Source organism: Sorex araneus, chromosome 3 (genome assembly GCF_027595985.1).
Source record: "Sorex araneus isolate mSorAra2 chromosome 3, mSorAra2.pri, whole genome shotgun sequence".
In the NCBI taxonomy this organism is placed as follows: Eukaryota; Metazoa; Chordata; class Mammalia; order Eulipotyphla; family Soricidae; genus Sorex; species Sorex araneus.
The window spans coordinates 134,455,223-134,475,699 of NC_073304.1; the positions used below are offsets into that span (position 1 = coordinate 134,455,223).

The 20,477-nt window shown below is 40.3% G+C and overlaps 1 protein-coding gene across 1 annotated transcript in view; it reads right to left on the reverse strand.

The window, feature by feature from the left end:
- SEL1L2 (SEL1L2 adaptor subunit of ERAD E3 ubiquitin ligase) overlaps positions 1-20,477 on the reverse strand; it is a 121,519-nt gene that overhangs the window by 11,477 nt on the left and 89,565 nt on the right. Inside the window, exons 10-17 of the mRNA XM_055132141.1 lie at positions 15,493-15,561; positions 13,721-13,798; positions 9,624-9,686; positions 9,078-9,165; positions 7,305-7,453; positions 5,973-6,138; positions 5,397-5,471; positions 4-176 (exon numbers count right to left, since the gene is read on the reverse strand). Of these exons, the coding sequence (XP_054988116.1) occupies positions 4-176; positions 5,397-5,471; positions 5,973-6,138; positions 7,305-7,453; positions 9,078-9,165; positions 9,624-9,686; positions 13,721-13,798; positions 15,493-15,561 (861 nt within the window). The remainder of the gene's footprint in view (positions 1-3; positions 177-5,396; positions 5,472-5,972; positions 6,139-7,304; positions 7,454-9,077; positions 9,166-9,623; positions 9,687-13,720; positions 13,799-15,492; positions 15,562-20,477) is intronic.

Below are 20,477 nucleotides of genomic sequence, written 5' to 3' on the forward strand. Positions count from 1 at the left end.
TACCTTGGCAATACCTAAACCGTGTTCATACATATAGGCCAGGTTGAACATGGCTTGAGCACTGTGGTATTTGTCAGCTGCAATGCTGTAATGTGTGGCTGCCGTCTGATAGTTTTTCTTCGTCCCATAGCCATAGTAATAGTAATCTCCAATTTTCACTCTAGCGAATACATTGCCTGATAGAAATATTACAAAGAGAATAAAAACAAATGTTTCATGTACAGTTCCTAGTAACCAAACCTAATGATACATATATACATAAGAAAAATATTCATAATGCCCAAAATCAGTACTAGGCTTTATGAAATAAAAATATTATATCCAATACTATAATCTGTCTTCCTTGTAGGATAATTCCCATAGTACACAATTCTTCAAGAATAAAAATAATGAATTTACCTTTTATTTTTTGAAGGTAGGTCAACTCTTGCAAACTGGATCTGACCCTTCCTGTTCTCAGGCTTTATTCCTGAAGCTTTCTTTTCTCTACACTTAGGGTTCTCTCTTTCCTAGATCAACCCCATCAGTCATTCCAACATGTTTTGATATCCTTTTATGAAAAAAATCAAATTCTTTTTTACCTGATCTTTCCTCCCAGAGAAACCCCATTAGTGCCCTTCTGTTTCCTTCACATAGTCATTTCAAACATGTGTCTACACTCACCCTCTCCGAGCTTTATGTCCTACTCTCAATCCACCCCAATCTGACTTCTGCTTTGCTCCTCCAAAAAATGGCCACTTTTAAGGTGCTCTGTATTTTCTGGGCAACAAAATCATTGATCATCAATCTGTCTTTTTCTTATTGGACTCCTAAGTCACACTTGGAGCTATTCAACAGCCTGCCGAAGAACTTCCTTTTTTTTGATATCACAACATTGTTTTTATTTCCCTCTGGCCTCATAGGCCTTTTTCAAACTCTTGCCTAATGCCTTCCTGTCAAACTTTCAGGTGTTGAAACATCAAGGGCATGGTTATTTGATTCCCTCACACCTTTTCATCTCTCCTTCCTGTTTTTCCATTTCTCCTATCCTTTCCCCTCTTCTCTCTACTACTCTCTAATCTTAAAAATCTTTCTTCAGGTGATCATATCTAGTTCCACAGCAATCTTTGTGTGTTGTTATTCCTATTTATATGTATAATCTTTCTCTATGCAGGTCCTAAACCCTCAATTTTCTTTCTTGGCTCCCACAATTGGATTTCAAACATCTAATAGTGAATAGAGAGTCTCTTGCCCACACACCTGGCTGTCTTCCCTGGGGCGCCTCGGAGGGGATGGGCTCCAGCTTCCCTCCCTGCCCTGAGCAGAGCTCCCAGAGGCGGAAGACCTAGGTACAGCCATGCTGGAGGCCCCGCTCCACACGTTCGGATAAGCCTCGTGCATGAAGGTACCAGCAGAGGAACCCAGGTGTGTGTAAAACCACCAATGGTCAATATCCAGAGACTTAAAAGCAAGCTCCCAGAAGCGGGCTGCCGGATATCTTATAACCTACTTTTCCCTCTGGGAGAAACTAGCACGCTACTGAGAGCTTCCTGCCCACATGGGACAGCCTTGCAAGCTTCCCGCCCACATGGGACAGCCTTGCAAGCTTCCCATGGTGTACTCATATGCCAAAGCCAGTAACCAGCTGAATCTCATTCCCCCACCCTGAAAGAGCCTCCACTGTGGCATCATTGGGAAGGCCGAGAAGAGAGAGGCTTCTAAAATCTCAGGAATAGGACAAATGTAGTGGTTACTGAGACCGCTCAAGCAACTCAACGATCAACAGGATTTCGTGATCGTGATCATGAATAGTGATACTTATCATAAATTCCTACTACCTACAACCTGCCACCCCCCACACACAAAACAGAAGTTTTTTTTTTTTTAATCTCAGTGTAAGCACTATCATTTAGGCCATAAGCCTAGGATAATTATTTTTTTCAGGCTTCCATGCCATTGGATTATCAATAAAATCAATAAATTTTATTGTTTCTACCTCTAAAATATACCCTTTTTTTCTAAAACTTCCACAACCCTATTCAAATTTGGAATACTACAATAACCTCCAAAACATTCTTTTACTTTTCAATATATTTTGTCTATAATAGGTAGTATAATCTAAAAATATAAAATAAAATCTTGTTATTAATCTGTATAAAATCTCCCAAGTGTTTACTTTTGCACAGGGAATAATTTCCAAACTCCTTCCCTGATCTACTAGTCATGCCTGATTCTATCTGCCTTTGACTTCTTTTACTGGCTTTTATCATGTCAGTTTCTCTCTGTAGCTTTGAAACTTCTTACTATTCTTCAATGCCCCAACCTCATTCTGAGAATGAAACATGAATTAAGATTCTTTAAATATTTCTGCTGGCATTTTTAGAATTGGTATGTTTAAAATTCCTCTAATTCTTAATGTAATTTGGTACTCATCAGTCTTACTGAAAATGTTACTTCTCTCCTAAAGCCCTTCTTAGACTACCTTATCTAAAGCATTACTCTTTATTAGTTATCTATCTCATTTCTATGTTTTATTTTCTTCACAGTACCTGCAACTGTTATCTTATTTGTTTAGCTTATTTTTTTCTCCCCCTCACTCCCAGGAGGGCAAGAACTTTGAAGCTTTTCATCAATGATTTAGTTCCAGAATCTAGAACGGTACTTAATAAATATTTATGGAGCGAATGACTAGAGATGGGAAAATTTTTAGAAAACACTTTCTCCAGGTTAAGTAATTTAGAATCTTATTTTCTAGCACATGTGGATATATTTAGGGGTATTTAAAAATTACTTTTTAAAAAGTTATTTGTTTAGATTGTTTTGTTTAGGTTTTTGAAAGACATTAAAGTTCTCCTTGGAGCTCGTTTTCATTTACTAGGAAACTAATGTTGATTGATAAAAAGAAAATGCTCATTTCAGATACACATTTTCAACTGCTGCTAACTACTCTACTCTTGGACAATCTAGACTCTTTTAGCAAAGGAAGAATTGCTCATACTTAGGTCGCAAGGGTATCTATAAGGGCCATACAACTTCCAAAATTTTCTTTCCACTTGGGCTAATTTCTAAAAATCATTTGGAATGAATTTGAGTTCTAACATTCTTACAATCTTTTATTAAAATGTGATACCATGAGCCATCTTTAGCTTTCTCTGAGTGACATTAACTAACAAAATTATTTAGCTGCCAATGCACATTATTAGTATTTTTCCCCCAGGTACTTCATATTAGGCAGACCCAGATTCGATCCCTGCGACATCATATATCCCTCAAGCCCTGCCAGGAGTGATCCCTGAGTACAAAGCCAGGAGTTATCCCTGAGCACCACTGGGTGTGGCCCCCAAACTAAAGAACAACAACAAAATGAACAGGCAGGCAGCTGGGGCCAAGATCTTATAAAAATGCTACTTGGGACAGGGAACTTCGGGGCCTGGATAGGCAAGAGATCCCCCGAGCTAATCCATTTCCTACTTAGTCCTTTGATCCCTGGGTTCCTTCTGGGTCAAAGTCACGATGGGACAAAAGTGCATTTTTGAGCTTTACGGTCACAAAGTGGGATTCCTGAAGGGTCTGATGAAAGGGAAGGCGATGACTAAGAACAGCTGCTCTCCAGAGGTTCGGCTCCACCCTGATCAACTAGACTGATTAGGGCCCATGGCCATGCTGACGGGCTCCCAGGGGCATCACTGACAGTACAAGGAATATTCCCTTCAATTCCAGAGTCACAGGCTAATGGCCAAGTCCTGAGATTTAATGTCCCTCCTAGTAAGCAGCAACCGGCAGAAGCAGCATCCTCAGTGACTGGTTGGGACCTAAATTTTCTAACTTCAAATGAGTCACTCAGCATCCAGATCTTTGGGGACACTCATGCTTGACCTGTCTTGTGATCCATGATTATTTTTAGCAACATGACTTTTTTTTTTATATCAGTGAATTCTGTTTAATATTAATACATGCTTGTGTTAATGTTTCCTTTCCTTGGGACACTTTTCACATAATTTCTTGGCTTGGAATAAACCTGCCTGTGCTGTAAATAAGTTGATCACCATAGCTCCAAACAAGGTCCTTACTACATTTTAGAAAATATAGGGTATTTTTTTAAAAAGGAATTCCTCACTAAAATTGCATGGAAGGCTTGTTGCCAGCTCAGCTGGATCTGAGAAGGCCCCACTGTGATTTTGTCCTCTCCTTCACATTAGCATCATCTAAGGACCATTTTAAACCTATCCACTTGTTGTTGAAGGAGATATGATTTGGCCTCAACCTGAGATGTTTTCAGGAAGTTAAATTAGACGTAAAACAGTTCTCTTACTGCAAGAATTAGTATTCATACATTCAAATGCCTAATGACAGCTTTAAAGATTCTGCTTCTTATAGTTTAGAAAGAGTGGAAAGAGATTGTAAAGCAAATACCACTTTCCAGTGTTTGCCACCAAGGGTATCTTACCTTCTACTTCACATGTGATGCCTGTAGGTGGGGCGTGGAAACACTAGGAAAGGAGAAGGGATCACGGCTATCAATTCTGAGTTTGGATTTATGTTATGTATATGTATATATCGGTATTATTCATATACTGGACTGGAGCGATAGCACAGAGGTAGGGCGTTTGCCTTGCACGTGGCCGACCCGGGTTCGATTTTCTCGGTCCCTGTCGGAGAGCCTGGCAAGCTACCGAGAATATCCTGCCCGTATGGCAGAGCCTGGCAAGCTATCTGTGGCGTATTCGATATGCCAAAAACAGTAATGACAAGTCTCACAATGGAGACATTACAGGTGCCCGCTCGAGCAAATTGATGAACAACGAGATGACAGTGCTATAGTGCTACATTATTCATATACTATATATTTTGGATTTCAGTCCACACCCAGTGGCATTCAGAACTTACTCCTGACTTTGACTCAGGGTCACTCCTGGTAGGGCTCGGGGACCAATGCGTTGAAGCTAGGTCAGTCATGTAAAGGCCAGCACCCTACCTGCTATACTCTCTCCAGCCCAGTATTCATATTTTATTTATTTTTAGTAATTTTTATTTGAGAACTCTGGCTTATACTTTTAATAACGCTAACATGCTAATGCAAGAGTTTGTGGCAGTGACCAATGTGATATTTTTATATGGATCACATTTCTGACAAGGTAGTAAAAACTCATGCCAAACCAGGAAAACTGTGGGGTTTCTTAGTAAAATTGTAATGTTTTGAATAACAGGAATTTAGTTTGTTACATCAGGGGCCTTGTGAATAACAAAGAAAATAGAAACACTCCATAACACTAGACTGACCATAACACCAATATATTTTGGATCTCTACACACGCTATTCTGTGTCTTTCTGTGGATGTGTGCAAGAACTCAGCAAAGGAGATGAATAATAGTAACTGGGAACCCGGTGTTAGCTTATTTGGATCTAGGTCCTATACCTTGAATGGCAGCCCGATTCCAGAGGAGAAGTGCCATTGGATACATCTTCTCTTTCTCAAGAATTTTAGCCTTTTCTAAAAGAGAAAAAAGACAAAAGAAAGATGAAAGAAAGGAAGAAAGAAAGAAAGAAAGAAAGAAAGAAAGAAAGAAAGAAAGAAAGAGAGAGAGAAAGAAAGAGAGAGAGAAAGAAAGAAAAAGAAAGAAAGAAAGAAAGAAAGAAAGAAAGAAAGAAAGAAAGAAAGAAAGAAAGAAAGAAAGAAAGAAAGAAAGAAAGAAAGAAAGAAAGAAAGAAAGAAAGAAAGAAAGAAAGAAAGAGAAAGATAGAGAGAAAGAGAGAGAAAGAAAGAGAGAGAAAGAAAGAGAGACGAAGGAAGGAAGGAAGGAAGGAAGGAAGGAAGGAAGGAAGGAAGGAAGGAAGGAAGGAAGGAAGGAAGGAAGGAAGGAAGGAAGGAAGGAAGGTAGGAAACGTTCCATTAGGAAGGCCTAAAATGCCTTAGTCATATATAGTAAAGTCATATATGCTTATGAATGTATGAATGACTGGGGAATTGCAGAGAATTTTAAACTTATCTTACTAGATTCCAAAATGAACGCTGAATTGCTTTGAGCTACTTCATACCCCATTTCTGCAAGTAATGCATACTGAATAAGAGAAGAGTCGATATCACCATCTTTATAGGCAAAGTATGCTGTAAGGAACCTCTCAGCCCAGTGGCCTAGTTCACAGACACCTTTATAAAGCTGTAGATGGAACGAGAGATCAAGTATGTTAGTTATCCAGTATATACTTCGTCTCAGATAAATGACAGAGGACATTAGTCTAAAGCTGCTGCTGGCTAATCAGACAAGGCTTTCAAATTTAAACTTGCTTAGTATAAGTTATTTAGGGTAAAATTAATGTCTTTTTTTGGAACTAAGATTAAATGTGTGTGTGTGTGTGTGTGTGTGTGTGTGTGTGTGATAGACCAAAACTTCTTGATGCTTATTTCAGACTTGCATAATAAGTTTCCTAGGCCAGGAGACCTGTTGGCAGGGCAAGAATGTCTTTCCTTCTGTTTTGTAAAAGGTCTTTCTGAGCACTGCTGCTCCATTTGAGCAAGCATAAGACCACAGCTGATGTGGGAAGGAGAGAATCAAGGGAAGACAGTGCCTGAGGGTGGAGGTGACATAATCAGAAGGGGGGTGTGCTGAAATCCATAGGGACCAACGTCAACTTAGCTGAATACCCTTTATGTAACCAGAGATGTTAGCCATACATAATTCATTAGGAAGTCGGCAAAGGAGCAAATCTAAAGATAGATTATTAGCTGGCAGCTTGTGCAATGAGCTTCAGAGGGGCCAGCTTGCATAGGAGTATTTATACTGGTGCAGCGGAAGTGTTTAATAAATCAATGAAGGGCATTAAAGTTCTAAAGGCATTCTTTTCAAAAGTGCATCTCACTGGCCCACACTAAAAGTATTCACTTTCTCAGTTGTCATCCAAATTATCAAAAACCCATGGTCCCTATTTTCTGAGAAGTGGTTACATTTTCTAGTCTAAATCAAACCTTTCATTTTCCAAGCAGCAATTTCCAATACCCCTAGAAATTCCCGACTGCCTTGGTGATTTGATTGGACACTGGAACATCTTAAAACAACTCCTGAAGAGCATCTTAAGTCAATTCTGAGGTAAGCTCTGAACTTGATAAAGAGCCAAATGTGAGAGATGAGGCATCATTTCTCCTCCTCCCTTTTCTAGTCTTAGTTATGTCACTGAGATTCCTCCCTGGCAAAGATCAGGTCTCACATTGTCAATGGGAAGAACGGAAATAATATCAATACAATCAAAGACATTGACAATTTAAGGACAGGACAGTCTGCTCCATGCGATGAGAGAAAATCACTTTTAATAAAAAGTCATTATTTACCTCCACAGCTGTTCTGCATGATCGTAACACTCCCGTTCCTGTTGCATACATCTGGGCCAGATAATAAATGGCGAGGGGCTGCCCGCTCTGAGATGCCAAGTAAAAATATTTGAAGGCAAGTTTATAGTCCTTCCATACTCCAGAGCCAGCTGAAAATTAAAATTATTTTAAGCCACCACTTATTTATTCTTTTTAAAATTATTTTTATTTTTTTCACCCCTTATTTATTCTATTTTGTTTTTGTTTTGTTTGAGGGCCACACCTGCTGGTGTTTAGGGTTTACTCCTGGCTCTGTGGTCAGGGATCACTCCTAGTTGGGTTCAGGGGACCATTTTTGGTGCCAGATATCAAATCTCAGTCTGCCATGTCCACAGCAAGTGCCCTACCTGCTATACTTTCTCTCTCCAGCCCTATTTTTTTAATTAGTTTTTTTACAATACAATACATGGATATAATGGTCGTAGGGATGCCTGCTATTTCCTGCATCTCTCATTATATCTTTTGTTTTGGATATTTCTAGGTATACTTCATTTGCAAAAGAAGAGGGCTTTTACTCCTTGCTGTTTAATTTCCATTCCCAACTTAAAATTTCTGGGGTCCTTAGAAACAGTAAAACTGAAGTTAAAAGACTCAAAGTTGGAGAAACAGCGCAAAGGGCTTGGTCTGTGGGAGCCCTGCCTGGATCCCCCGCACTGCTTGCTAGCCCAAGCACTGTGTCAGGAGCACTCCCCAGCACCACGAGGTGTGGCCTCCACTTCATAAAGGAACAAAGTGTCTAGCAACAGATTGCAGATTCAACTACTCTTTTTTTAATGCCTTGAATAAAACTTTATTTAAACACTGTGACTTACAAAGTTGTTCACAATACAGTTGTTTCAGGTATTCAATATTCCAACCCCAGTCTCACCACCAATGTGCCCTTCCTTCCACCAATGTTTCCAGTTTCCTATCCATTCTCCAAGCCTATTCCCTTAGCAGGCACAAAATAATTTACTTCATATTGCTTGTTACAACATATATTTCATAATGGTGTTGCTAAAATCATGGCTTGAGGATTTACTGAGCTGTTTGGTGTGAGTTGAGCCTTCTGTATTACTGTTTTGACTCATAGAGCTTAGGGGATCATTACTCAATTTTTCCATCCAATTTTCTGTGCTTATACTAGGCTGTCAGTTCTGTGAAGTTTGGAGGTATTGTGGGTGCAGGAGCTTTGGAGTTGGGGCGATCAGCTTCCAGTGTCTCTTTGGCTTCTTTCTGAGACCAGTCTTGAAGCTGGCAGCGGTGGGAGCGGATGTGGGTGGATGGAGTGCTAGGCTTTGGGCAGGGAACTCAAGCTGCCCGTATCCAGCTAAGGCTTGGAGTTCTAGGCCTGGTTGTGAGCCACGCCTAGCTGGAATTACTCAGCTTTGTTGTCTCCCTGAGATCAGTAATGAAGCTGGGCCATTTCTTTTGCCTGATTCATCTAAACTTGACTCCTGTAGATTTGATGTTTCCCAAATATTCTAAACTTGACCCCCTTTTTTTAAATGTGCTTCTTTAATTTTGGATATATTTATTGGGTAAACATGGAACTTCAAATTTAATTTTTTCAACCATGGCTGTCGGCACCTTCTTCTCTCCTCCCCCTTCTAATGTACTTTCCTTCAGTCTTGAAATTCTTTCTAAAACTACTGCTTGAATATTTTATCTAAACCGTTGACACCAACCTTTTTACATTTGTTTTTAAAAGAAGCAAATTTCATGATACTTGACAGCCATATTTGTAGAACTTACAGTAGTACATGAAGCCTAAATAAAACTGTGCATTGGGCCATCCTTTCTCTGCAGCTTTCTGAAAGTATTTAAGTGCTTCAGCATAATCCTGTAATGTAATTATACTCTATTACACAAAAGTGTATAGAAAATTCCAAGGTAACAAGGAGTATAGATAATTCCCTATGAGGTTTAGGTTAATTAAAATAGTATTGCAGTATTACACATCTTATTTAATTATTTTATTTTATTAGATTCAATTAGGAAACTCATCTAATTCTCTATGTAAATTCTGTGTTTCCCTACATTGACTAAAGGCTTTGTTAAATACTGGGGAAAGATTACTCACAAAAAAGGTTAAACTAAAAAATTAACTTCTCTATAGAAAATTCCTCAAGGACAAGATGATTTCTAAGATAACTTAGAATCTATGATTTGAAAATGTAATTATGATTTTTATCCTTGTCACAGTTTATTCCTCAATCTCAGGCAAGTTAGTCAAAGATAATAAATTTTTGCCCTGTGTAATGCTAGAAATCAAAAAGAAAGTGAAATGATTTAACTTACCACAGAAACTCCTTTCCCATAGAAGTACAGAAGACCAAGCCCATGAAGACCAATTGCATTGCCCTAGAACATTTTAAAAAATAAAAATAAAATCATAGGAGAATCTATGAGAAAAGAAATTCGCTACAAAATTATTCAAAATATTTTAAGTGTCTCTAGTAGGAGATAATGAAAAGAAGTTAACCAAGTAATTATTAGTTATTCTGACCCTCTCCAGGTTTATAATCCCTTCTGACTAATGAGGTGAGAAATAAAAAGTGAAATCTTTCCCCTGCTCTTACACTCAGCTTTATTTAGTGTTTATATATGTGCGACTATATAACAGGCATTGGGCGGAAGCAGGAGTGAAAGGTGAAAAACAAATCAAACCTGATCCCTGCTGTAGAGTATTCATGAGCTAATGGGCTCTGAGACACTACGTAGAATCACTGAAAGCAATTTTGTCAAACGTAGTTAATCTTAAAGTAGAAACATATTGGGAGTAATATGGGCACCAAGATGAGAGACATGACTAGACAAAGCTAGGAATTAAGGGGATTGAGTTGTCAGAGATGACAGCATTTGAGCTGGATCTTGAATAATGTACAGAAATCTTCCAGAAGGGAGTAGTTAGTCCTGACAGTTTTCACCTGTGCTGGTCAAAGAAGCTTGACATTGATAGTCAAATAACATTTTAGAGACACTGAATTTAATTCTAATTATAATGGATGATAAAGAACTGTTGGTGGTTTTTATTTTTATTTTTTAATAAAATATGACACCTTATAACATTACTGATATTTTCCACTTGATGCTATTAATTATAATTGTTTTTTATTAGTGTTCTGAATAATATAAGGTGGTATTTAGCATTTAGCATTCATTCAAATATATTCATACTTAGTATAGCAATCCTGAATGAAGAATGAAAACAACGTTCCTTAAAGAAAAGTCACTTTATCTTTCCATTTGCTATCATGAGACTGAGGACGGAAGCATGCTTGGCCACTTGGCTCTCATTTGGCACATCAGTATGTTTATTTTTGAAATCTATACTATTTCTTCAGGAACTTAAGTTCTGACAGAAACTATCCTGATGTCTCCTTCCCTTCCAAATGTATTCATTGTCGATGCAGTCAGAGATTTGATGCAGACATATTTAGGTATGCATAAGAAGGCATAGTTAATATACTAGTTCAAGACTCTAGAATTTGAGTTTAGGCAAAGGGTCAGGATCCTAAAGAATATGTGACAGGAGAGATCTTAACAGTGGTTAAGGCATATGCCTGGCATGTGGCTGACTGGGGTTCAATCCCTAGCACCATAGGGCCCCCTGAACATAGCTAGGTATGGCCTGAAAGCACTTGAGCACCAGAGGATGGCCAGAGAATATCTGACACCACAGGGCCCAAGCAGCACTGTGTTCTTGGGCCTTCCCAGTGAACTACCAGCTACCAGCCTGGTTGGCCAAGGATCTCTGGAAACCTGGGAATGGCCCCATGGGCCTCCTAAGCACCGTGTGGGAGGCTCCTCTAAAGAATAGTTCATCGTGAAATTTGCCGATAAGTGGATGGGCATGGAGAGTACAATGCTGAGTGAAATGAGTCAGGAGAGGGATAGATACACAATGACTGCATTCATTTGTGGTATTACATATATGTATAAGTATACATGTATATATACATACATACACATACATATATATACACACACACACATATATATATATATAACACTAATATCTATGGCCAGTAAAAGCAGGGACTAGGAGGGCTATTAAATGAATAAATAATAGTTCATCTGTATTTAAAGTAGGTGGTTTAGCTCTGCTCTCTTCTTCCTGTTCTTTCCTGACAATATTGTGGTGGATAAACCAGAGGCTTTTTGAATGTGACTCCAATTATTCAAAGTTCAGAATATCTATTTATAACTTGAAGAGTAGCCAACACAGATCTAAGAATCATGCAAGTAAGGTAAGAAAGACATGCAAGGAGCAGAGTCATTTTTTGGCCCCTACAGTAATAACAAGTCTCACAATGGAGACATTACTGGTGCATGCTCGAGCAAATTGACGACTGCTGCAGTGCTACTTTGGACTAAGACTTGCCTTTCTCTAGCTGAGGATACAGGGGCTTTCAAATAACAGAGGGCACAGGCAGAAGCAGTCAAGTCAAGCTGTGCAGAATAACTGCATGACATTTCAGGAAAGGAATGAGACTGTGTGCTAAGGGTCGGGGTGGCTCTATGCAGGAATATAGGATTGAGATCTGCTTCGGAAGATGAATAGGGCTCAGAATGGGGACTGTGAATGGGAAGAAACAGACAAAAAATAGAAAGTGGGAGGTGTGTCTTAAATGATCAGAGAGAGGGAGGGAGAGAGAGAGACAGAGAGACAGAGACAGAGAGAGAACCCAGAGAGAACATGGCCTAAGTGAATCTAACAATAAATAGGATAACAATTTATATTTTTGAATAAATAAGCCAAAATAGGTCATAAAATCTGTACCTTTGCCTTCTGGTACTGATATGACTTAAACTGACACTTTTTAAAAGTAACTGCTTTTTTCAAAAGTAGTAAGACTATGGATGTTTGAAGGTGGAAGCAATAGCCCTTTAAGGTGTCCAGGTGATGATAAAGAAATAAATGCACTGTGTCCACCTGATGCAATTTAAAATAATTACCTTGAAGCAATTTCAGATTTCCTTTGTGAAGAAAAGCAGCTCACATTTAGAATACAAGTCACTCATATCCTTCAGTCTGAATAGCTAGGGAGGTGGGTTAATTTACACACTCAACTTCTGGTGTTATTCCTTCGGGCTAACAAATCAGCATTATTTGCTAGATTAGAAGCATTCTTCCTCTGTTACATCCTCTGCCTCTTTTTTAGTCTTGTCATCCTAATCTAATGGTACTCTAGATAACGATCTTGCTGAGCAACAATTTTATATAAATTACAAGGGAGAGTACCAGCCTTCTCAGTAATTTACACCACAATAGCAGCACTCGGAGGTGCTAGTCATTTATAAATAGGCTCCTGAAGCAGCATGTGGGCTTTTAAAAACTGAGAACAGCTGAAAATATTCCCCGATTGGAGCACATCTTCCAGCCAGTGTTGCAGTCTGATATTGTAAGACAACGAACTGCTTCTCCATGTCCAAAGATAGAAAGTTTATCAAGGCCATTCATCAGCATTAGGCTATAAGTGTGTTATGGTGATGACATTATTTCTGTGCTTAAGAGATTTAGAGTAGTGTACTAAATTTCATCTGAGGAAAAACAAACCAGCTTCACCCAGTCTAGGGACCAAGGCAAACAACTTCGACAACTGAAGCCATCTTACATGATTTCTATATTCTCTCACAGATCCATCTTCTCCTGCTTCAGATATGCTTTAACCGAACTCTACCTAACTGGTCCCAGAAAATGAAAGATAATTCCCAGGATATAGCCAGGCATCACTTTCAGAAGTTTGCAATATGATGGACATACACATTATTAAATCTTGAAAACAGCAACATGAGGTAAATTATTTTATGTACCCATTTAATAGGTAGGGAAATTGAGCACAGAGAGTGTAAATAACTTGTCCAATCTTAACAACTAGTGGGCTACATTTCTGGCCTTGTCAGGGCTTCTGTTTCCAGAGCTCTGCTCTTCTTAAGTCCTGCTTACCTCTGATAATCTGCCTGATGGAGGTTCAGGGTGGGGTTGGGGGCATTTTGGCTTTTGGATAAGATTGTTGGAAAATACTACAGACCTTTCATTGCTGTCTTTGTCCAGCACTTACTGAGTTTTCTTTTCCTCATTTCCACTTTCTTTTACTCCCTGTTTTGTGACCTGGATAGCCTCACTTACTATTGTACAGGTGAGGGAAGAGATCGGCTTCTCTCTGCATTATGCTAAGACAATACATATTGCTGCCATTTTCCATGTGTCAGTAAACAATAGGTCTCTCCCTACTCACCCCCTATTTTATTGTTGATATTTTTTCTTTCCTAGTACACAAAAATACTTCCGAGTCCACTTATGAAACTTTGTAGTTAACTCTCTGGCACCAGTCTGTAAGGAATAAAAGCCAAGAGTGTGTATGTGTTTACTATAAGAGCTGAGTTCATACCTTACTGGCTGCCATGGAGAAGTATTTTAAAGCAGTTGCATTATTTTGTGGTGCTGCAGCATTCCCCTCTAGATACATCTGGAAAAAAGATGTAGAAACAAACATTTGAGGGTGATGAAAGTGTTTTAGAATTACATAGAGGTGGTAGTTACAAAACAAGGTTATGGTAAATGCCACCTAATGGGGCACTTTGAAATAGTTAATTTTCTGTTATTTAAGGTCTGGAGCAATAGCACAGCGGTAGGGCTTTTGCCTTGCATGAGGCCGTGTTTGATTTCTCCGCCCCTCTCGGAGAGCCCGGCAAGCTACCGAGAGTATCGCGCCCGCATGGCAGAGCCTGGCAAGCTACCTGTAGTGTATTCGATATGCCAAAAACAGTAACAATAAGTCTCACAATGAAATGTTACTGGTATCTGCTTGAGCAAATTGATGAGCAATGGGATGACCGTGACTGTGATGTTATTTAAATTTTACTTCAATTTTAGAAATAGGAAAACTAAGGAAATAACCTATTGCAAACATTGTGGAATAACTCCTTTTGGGCAAAGAAAGGACCTTATTAGTGTTTTTTTTCTTGCATCTAAATTTAGTGTATGTGTGAAGTTACATTGTTACTAATGCAAATTGCCTGCAGAGAGTCAAAGGTAGAACTGGCAATTATGGGAGGAGGCCCTTGCATGGAGAGTGGTCAGCCTGCAGATGCTTCTCACTCTCTGAGAAAATTGAAGCACTTAACTGGATCTACCAGATCTACCAAGGACTCTACCCATTTTTTATGCACAATTAGCCTAGATGTGCCATTAGAGAGAGAAGAGACTGTTCTATGGTTTGGGGGTAGAGGTGGCAGGTAGGGGTGGGGTGGGGGGTGCGAATAAAAGGGTTTAGAATTACACTTAGTCAAGGAACCCTGGTAAAGCATACTTTCAAAGCTGGTGTCCCAGGTAAAGAGTGCTGCTGGAAACAAACCAAATATAGATGACTGGATAAATAAACTATGGTACATATACACAGTGGAATATTACTCAGTCATAAAAAATAGGGTAATGAAATTTGCTGCTATATGAGAGGGACTTGGAGATTATTATGCTGAGTAAAGTTAGTCAGACGGAGAGAGACTGACAGAATGACCTCTCTCTTATCTGGGATATAGAGAAACATAATAATAGAATAACAAATACCCAAAATAGTAGAATAACAAATACCCAAAGACAAGAGAGACAACACCAGAACAGGTATTCAACATGCTTCTTGAAAGGGCTGGGGGATAGAATAGGGAAGAAGCAACATCTAGGGAAGGAAGTTTCATCCAGGAGGAGGAGGTGCTGAAAGGTGGTAGTGTTACATGTGAAACCCTATCAGTAGTGTAAATCACTTTGCAAAAATGTATATATTTTTGAAATACCTCTTATGGAAGCAGGCTGGTAGGTGGGAAGCAAATGGGGTGGCGCTGAGGGAAAGTGGTGGAGGGGAGTGGACACAAGTGAAGAATCGATGTTGAAACATTGTATGCCTGAAACCCAGTCATGAATAACTTTGTCATTTCACAGTGACTAAATTAAAAATAATAATAATTTTAAAAAAGAGTGCTGCTGTGTGGGATTTAATCCCAAATGGTTACCTCAGGAATACTGCCCTCAGTTTGCAGCTCAAAACTCTGGTCAGCTGTTTCAAAGGGGCCTAGAGCCTGCCACTCTACACTGGGTTCAACTGGTGAATGCCACAAATTTCTTAGTTTTATAGGAAGTGAAAAATATTGAAAAAGGAGCACATACCTTTCCTATAAATGCCATGGCGTTTGCACTCCCGGCCTTTGCTGCTTTTAAGAAGTAATACAATGCTTTCTGGAAAGAAGAGGAACGTTATTATTGACAATCCTAAACATATGCCCCAAAATGGCTCTTAAACCCAACTTCATTTCATTCAATATGCATCAAAATTATCTATGAAATACCCACTGTGTCAAGGCACTGTTCCAAGTGCTATTTTAACTATGAAATTGATAAGTTATATATATATATATCACATATCACATATATAATCTTAGGAAGTGAGAACTTGTTTCTCACATTTGGAAAAGCATGACGGGCTTGTGGCTCTGTGAGGACAGATGAATCCCAACTATAGAATGAAAAGTCTATTTTGAAAAAGTAGGCTTCTATGTTGACACTATGTACTTATTTCATAACCCAGTTTGTATAATTAGCCAGATTGGATATGCAGCGCCCTAATGTTTATCAGGCAGAATGAATGAGACCAGACAGGCCTGATTGCATGCTGAGATCAGGCCTTCGCAGAACAGAGCTTTAGAACATTTCTTTCTAAATCAAAGTGAAGGGGGTCAATGAAGCCTTTGATTCTCTCTAGGACACAATGTCAATGAAATGCTCGGTTCAGAAGGCATAAAGGGGGCCGGAGCGATAGCACAGCGGGTAGGGCGTTTGCCTTGCACGCAGCCGACCCAAGTTCGATCCCCGGCATCCCATATGGTCCCCCAAGCACTGCCAGGAGTAATTCTTGAGTGCAAAGCCAGGAGTAACCCCTGAGCATCGCCGGGTGTGACCCAAAAAGCAAAAAAAAAAAAAAAAAAAACAGAAGGCATAAAGGTTCATCCACCCCGTGCTTTACTCCCCAGGTTACATTCTGACTTTCTAGAAAATCTGCTTAGAGCCTTTGTGGGGCTGTTATCTGTTCAAGTCACGAAGAAATAAACTTCAAAAATGGGCAAGGAAGACAGTCTCCAAGGTATTTTATTAAGACAGAACTCTTCTACTTTTTATTTTTTTTTAATTTATTTTATTGAATCACCAAGTGGAAAGTTACAAAGTTCTCAGGCTTATATCTCAGTTACACAATGCTCAAACACCCATCCCTTCACCAGTGCCCATATTCCACCACCAATAAAAACAAAAACAAAAACAAAAACAAAACAAACAAACAAAAAAGAGCAGTATACATCCCACCCCTCACCCCCCAACCCACCCCGTACGTGAGTGATAATTTCACTTCCTTTTCTCTTTACCTTGATTACATTCCAGATTTCAACACATAACTCACTATTGTTGTTAGAGTTTCAAAGTTTACAATTTCTGTATTATAGTAATTAAGTTCGCGAAGATTTAAGTTTGAAAATGAATCATTTCCCTTCCTGGAACAGCATGTAGCCAAAGTTAGTTCACAGTCTCCATACATGGGTGCAAGCACTTTGTGGAACCCCAATTCCTAAAGCTGTCTCTGGTTCCCGCTCGTTCCATATCCACTGGCTCTGCAGAGGCATGGGCACCCGGGCCGAAAACCCGGCCGGCCGGAGCACCGACCCCGGCTGGGGCTGGCCCTGTATCCCGCGGCTGTTTAAAGTTCGAAGCACACTTTTTTTTTTTTTTCGCGCCAACAGTTCATACCTTCTCAACGGATCCACAAAATGTCGGACACCACGCCTTCTCCCGGAGGGGAGAGAGACCAAGAAGGAAGGTTATTTCCTCCGTTAGCCGGCGTGGGGCAAAAGCTTAGTTCACAGTCTCCATACATGGGTGCAAGCACTTGCTGGAACCCCAATTCCTAAAGCTGTCTCTGGTTCCCGCTTGTTCCACATCCACCGGCTCTGCAGGGGCATGGGCGCCCGGGCTGAAAACCCGGCCGGCCGGAGCCGAGCCCTCTTCTACTCTTTAAAAAGCTTTGGTGGGGTCAAGATAGCCAAGTGGGGAGAAACTGTATTTACCGCCTCCTCCTGCTGTCACAGAAAATCTACAGCCAAACTTGGATCAATTTACACAGAAGTTGATATGGAGCATATGGAAAAACCAAGGGTTGAAAAGGCAGCAGCCAGATTTACTGGAGAGAGGAAAACTCACACCTCTCCCACCAAAAAAGAAATTCCTTCCTGAGGTAACTAGCTGTGATTCAGAAGAGATTTCTGAGTGAGACTGTCCCACTGGGAGCAGAAGAAAGGGTTTCACTGAACACAGGACACGAAACTTACAACATGGGATCAGGAAACAAGAAACTCAAAGGTATAAATAAGGGTTCACATCATCATGACGGCCCCTCTCAATCTTCTTGATTGCAGGGATGTGAGATACCAAATTGAATCACACTCTCCAATCCAGGTAACAGACCCTGGGAGACATTTCTGAGGAGGCCCCCGCCCACCAGGAGGAAATAGCCCAATTTATATATGGGATCTAAACAAATTGTTGAGTTAACTGGAGACTGTAAGGGAAACTCTAAGATTGATAGTACTTGCTTCTGGCAGACAAACAGACCTAGTTCCTGCCACTTCTGACTCCTAGCAAGTAAACTGCACTCCTGTAGGCAGAAAGCAGGGGACCTTCCAAAGCATCGTTGGCAAGGCAGGGTGTGGGGGTATGTGGAGCCTCGTTGAAAGTGCGCCAATGACTATTCCTTGGCTATTGCCAGCTAGTCAGCCCCTGAGTGTCCTGCGGTAGTCCAGTGGCTTCAGAATACTCGTCGCCTGGAAACTGAACTCCTGAACTCAACACATTGCTGCTGGCCACTGAATGCCTCCCTGTGCCCACACACTTCCTAGGCACAGCCCAAGACTCATTGACAGAAGTAGTCGAAAGGTGGCTACATTTTCTCAATCTAGACTCCTGTCTTCTGGATTTGGTGCACAGCTGTGGTCCCACAAGGGCACACATCGCTGGCTGATGCCCAGGCCCACTCTGTCTGCTGCTAGCACAGACTTCTCCCTGTCTGCCCAGGGCCTTCCCCACGTACAGCAGACAGACTCCTCCTGAGCAGGGGCTTTGTCACCAGCTGGGCCTCTTTCCCAGTCTGACCTTTTCCATTTTTGTTTCTGGGTTAGAATTCATAATACTCAGGAACTCTGCGCTCCAGGGTTGTTTTTGGTGGTGCTTGGAGGAACACGTGTCAACAGGATTGGAACCTAGCCTCCTATGGAGCATAGTTTAGACCATTGACTCTCTCTCTGGCCCTGATTCCATCACCTCTGAGGGTTCACTCTAGCATAGTTCCCCAGAGGCTGTCCACATCTCTCCCCATAACTTTGGTAGCCTAGTGGTTTCTGGACATGCAAAAACTCTAACCCTCCATCCAGATCTCTGACACGAGTGCACAGTCACTACTGGGACACCTCTGAGGGCACATCCTGGCTGGTGCTCTGATCCCTTTGGCTTGGCATGCTGGCACCACTGAGCACTTGTAACAGCAATCGGCATCTTGCAGTGCTCCCGCGTCATGTGACTAGCCGGACTCTGCTTCCCACCACTCTCTGGGTGAATGTTGCACTGCCAGCACGTCCTCAGACCTCCTGTGGTATGGACTCTGGCCGTGGTTTCTCAGGCCCGCACTACTGAGTGCCGTCTTAATGGTCTTAATGGCAGCCACACACAGCTGTGAACCTCTTATTATTGCTGAAAGCTCCCTCAACGATGGCACCATAAATGTTAATATTATTGTAACTACCCAAACCATAATGAATAAAAATAATTATAAACTATTTCATACTTATTAGGTATACGAAAAGAGAAAATCATGCATTTTAACACTACATGGAAGAAACTGGAACATATCTTAGTGAAACTAGTCATAAGGAAGAAGGATAGCTACACAATGACCTTTCGTACACGTGGAGAAATTAAAAAAGCATAGTTAGAAAGAAACAAATGGCCAAAAACACTAGAATCTGAGAGCCAGTCTATAGAGATTAGCTGACCTAGTATGGGGCTGAGTGGAGGGAGGTGAGGGACACTGAAATAAGGATGAGGAGAAGTGGACACTCAGGGGAAGGTGTGGTGTTGAAATGATGGCCCATGAAATCCTAACCTATTATTAAGTGTTGCAAACCATGGTACTTCAAATTTAAAATATAAAATTTCAAATGGGAAAAAGTAACAGAGAAGGATGGACAAAATATATAAAAATTAAAGGATCAACTCAGCAAGAGTACCTAACACTTCCACCAGAGGACGTGATAGAAAACCTACAAGGAAACAACAACTTTCAATAAGGAATAAGACAATATGGGCTTAATAGACATATACAGAAATTTCCATGCCTAAAATTTCAAATACATATTTGTCTTAAGTATACAGGGAGCATTTTTCAAGATAGACTACCTGTTTGGGAATAAATGTCCATTTATTGATGAAAACTGAAATCTCAGCAACTATCCTTTCAGATTAAAATATTCATACAATAACTGAGACATAAACCTGAGAATTTTGTAACTTTCCACATGGTGATTTAATAAAAAGTTAAATAAAAAAAATAAAATATTCATACAAATTGAAATGAACATATAAAGTTTTTAAAAACTTAACTATATGAACTAAACAATATGTTATTGATTACTATTAGATCAATGAAAAAGTTAAAAATAGAATTAAGAAAATGTTGGGGACTGCTCAGGACCCTGAACAAAAGAGGACCCCGAAACCTTTACCCTGGACAAACCAGAAAATTCCATTACCAGCTTTGCTTGACCTGAGGCACAGGTGCCCTTGTGACAAAGGAAATAGCCAAACTCAAGAGGTAAAAGTAGCCCAGGGCAGTTAACTAAGAGACGCCATTAAGCCCCCCATTAAGTAGAATACCTTCCTCTACCTTGTGCATTCCTCCTGCCAGATGCTCCTGCCAGATAGACCCTTGCCTTCCCCTCCCCACTATTTCTCAATCTACTCTTGAAGAATGTTGTAAGCCCACCTAATACACCCCGAACCTTTCCTTATTTGGTCTGAGAAGACACTTCCCTGATGATTGACAACTTATGTACCAACCC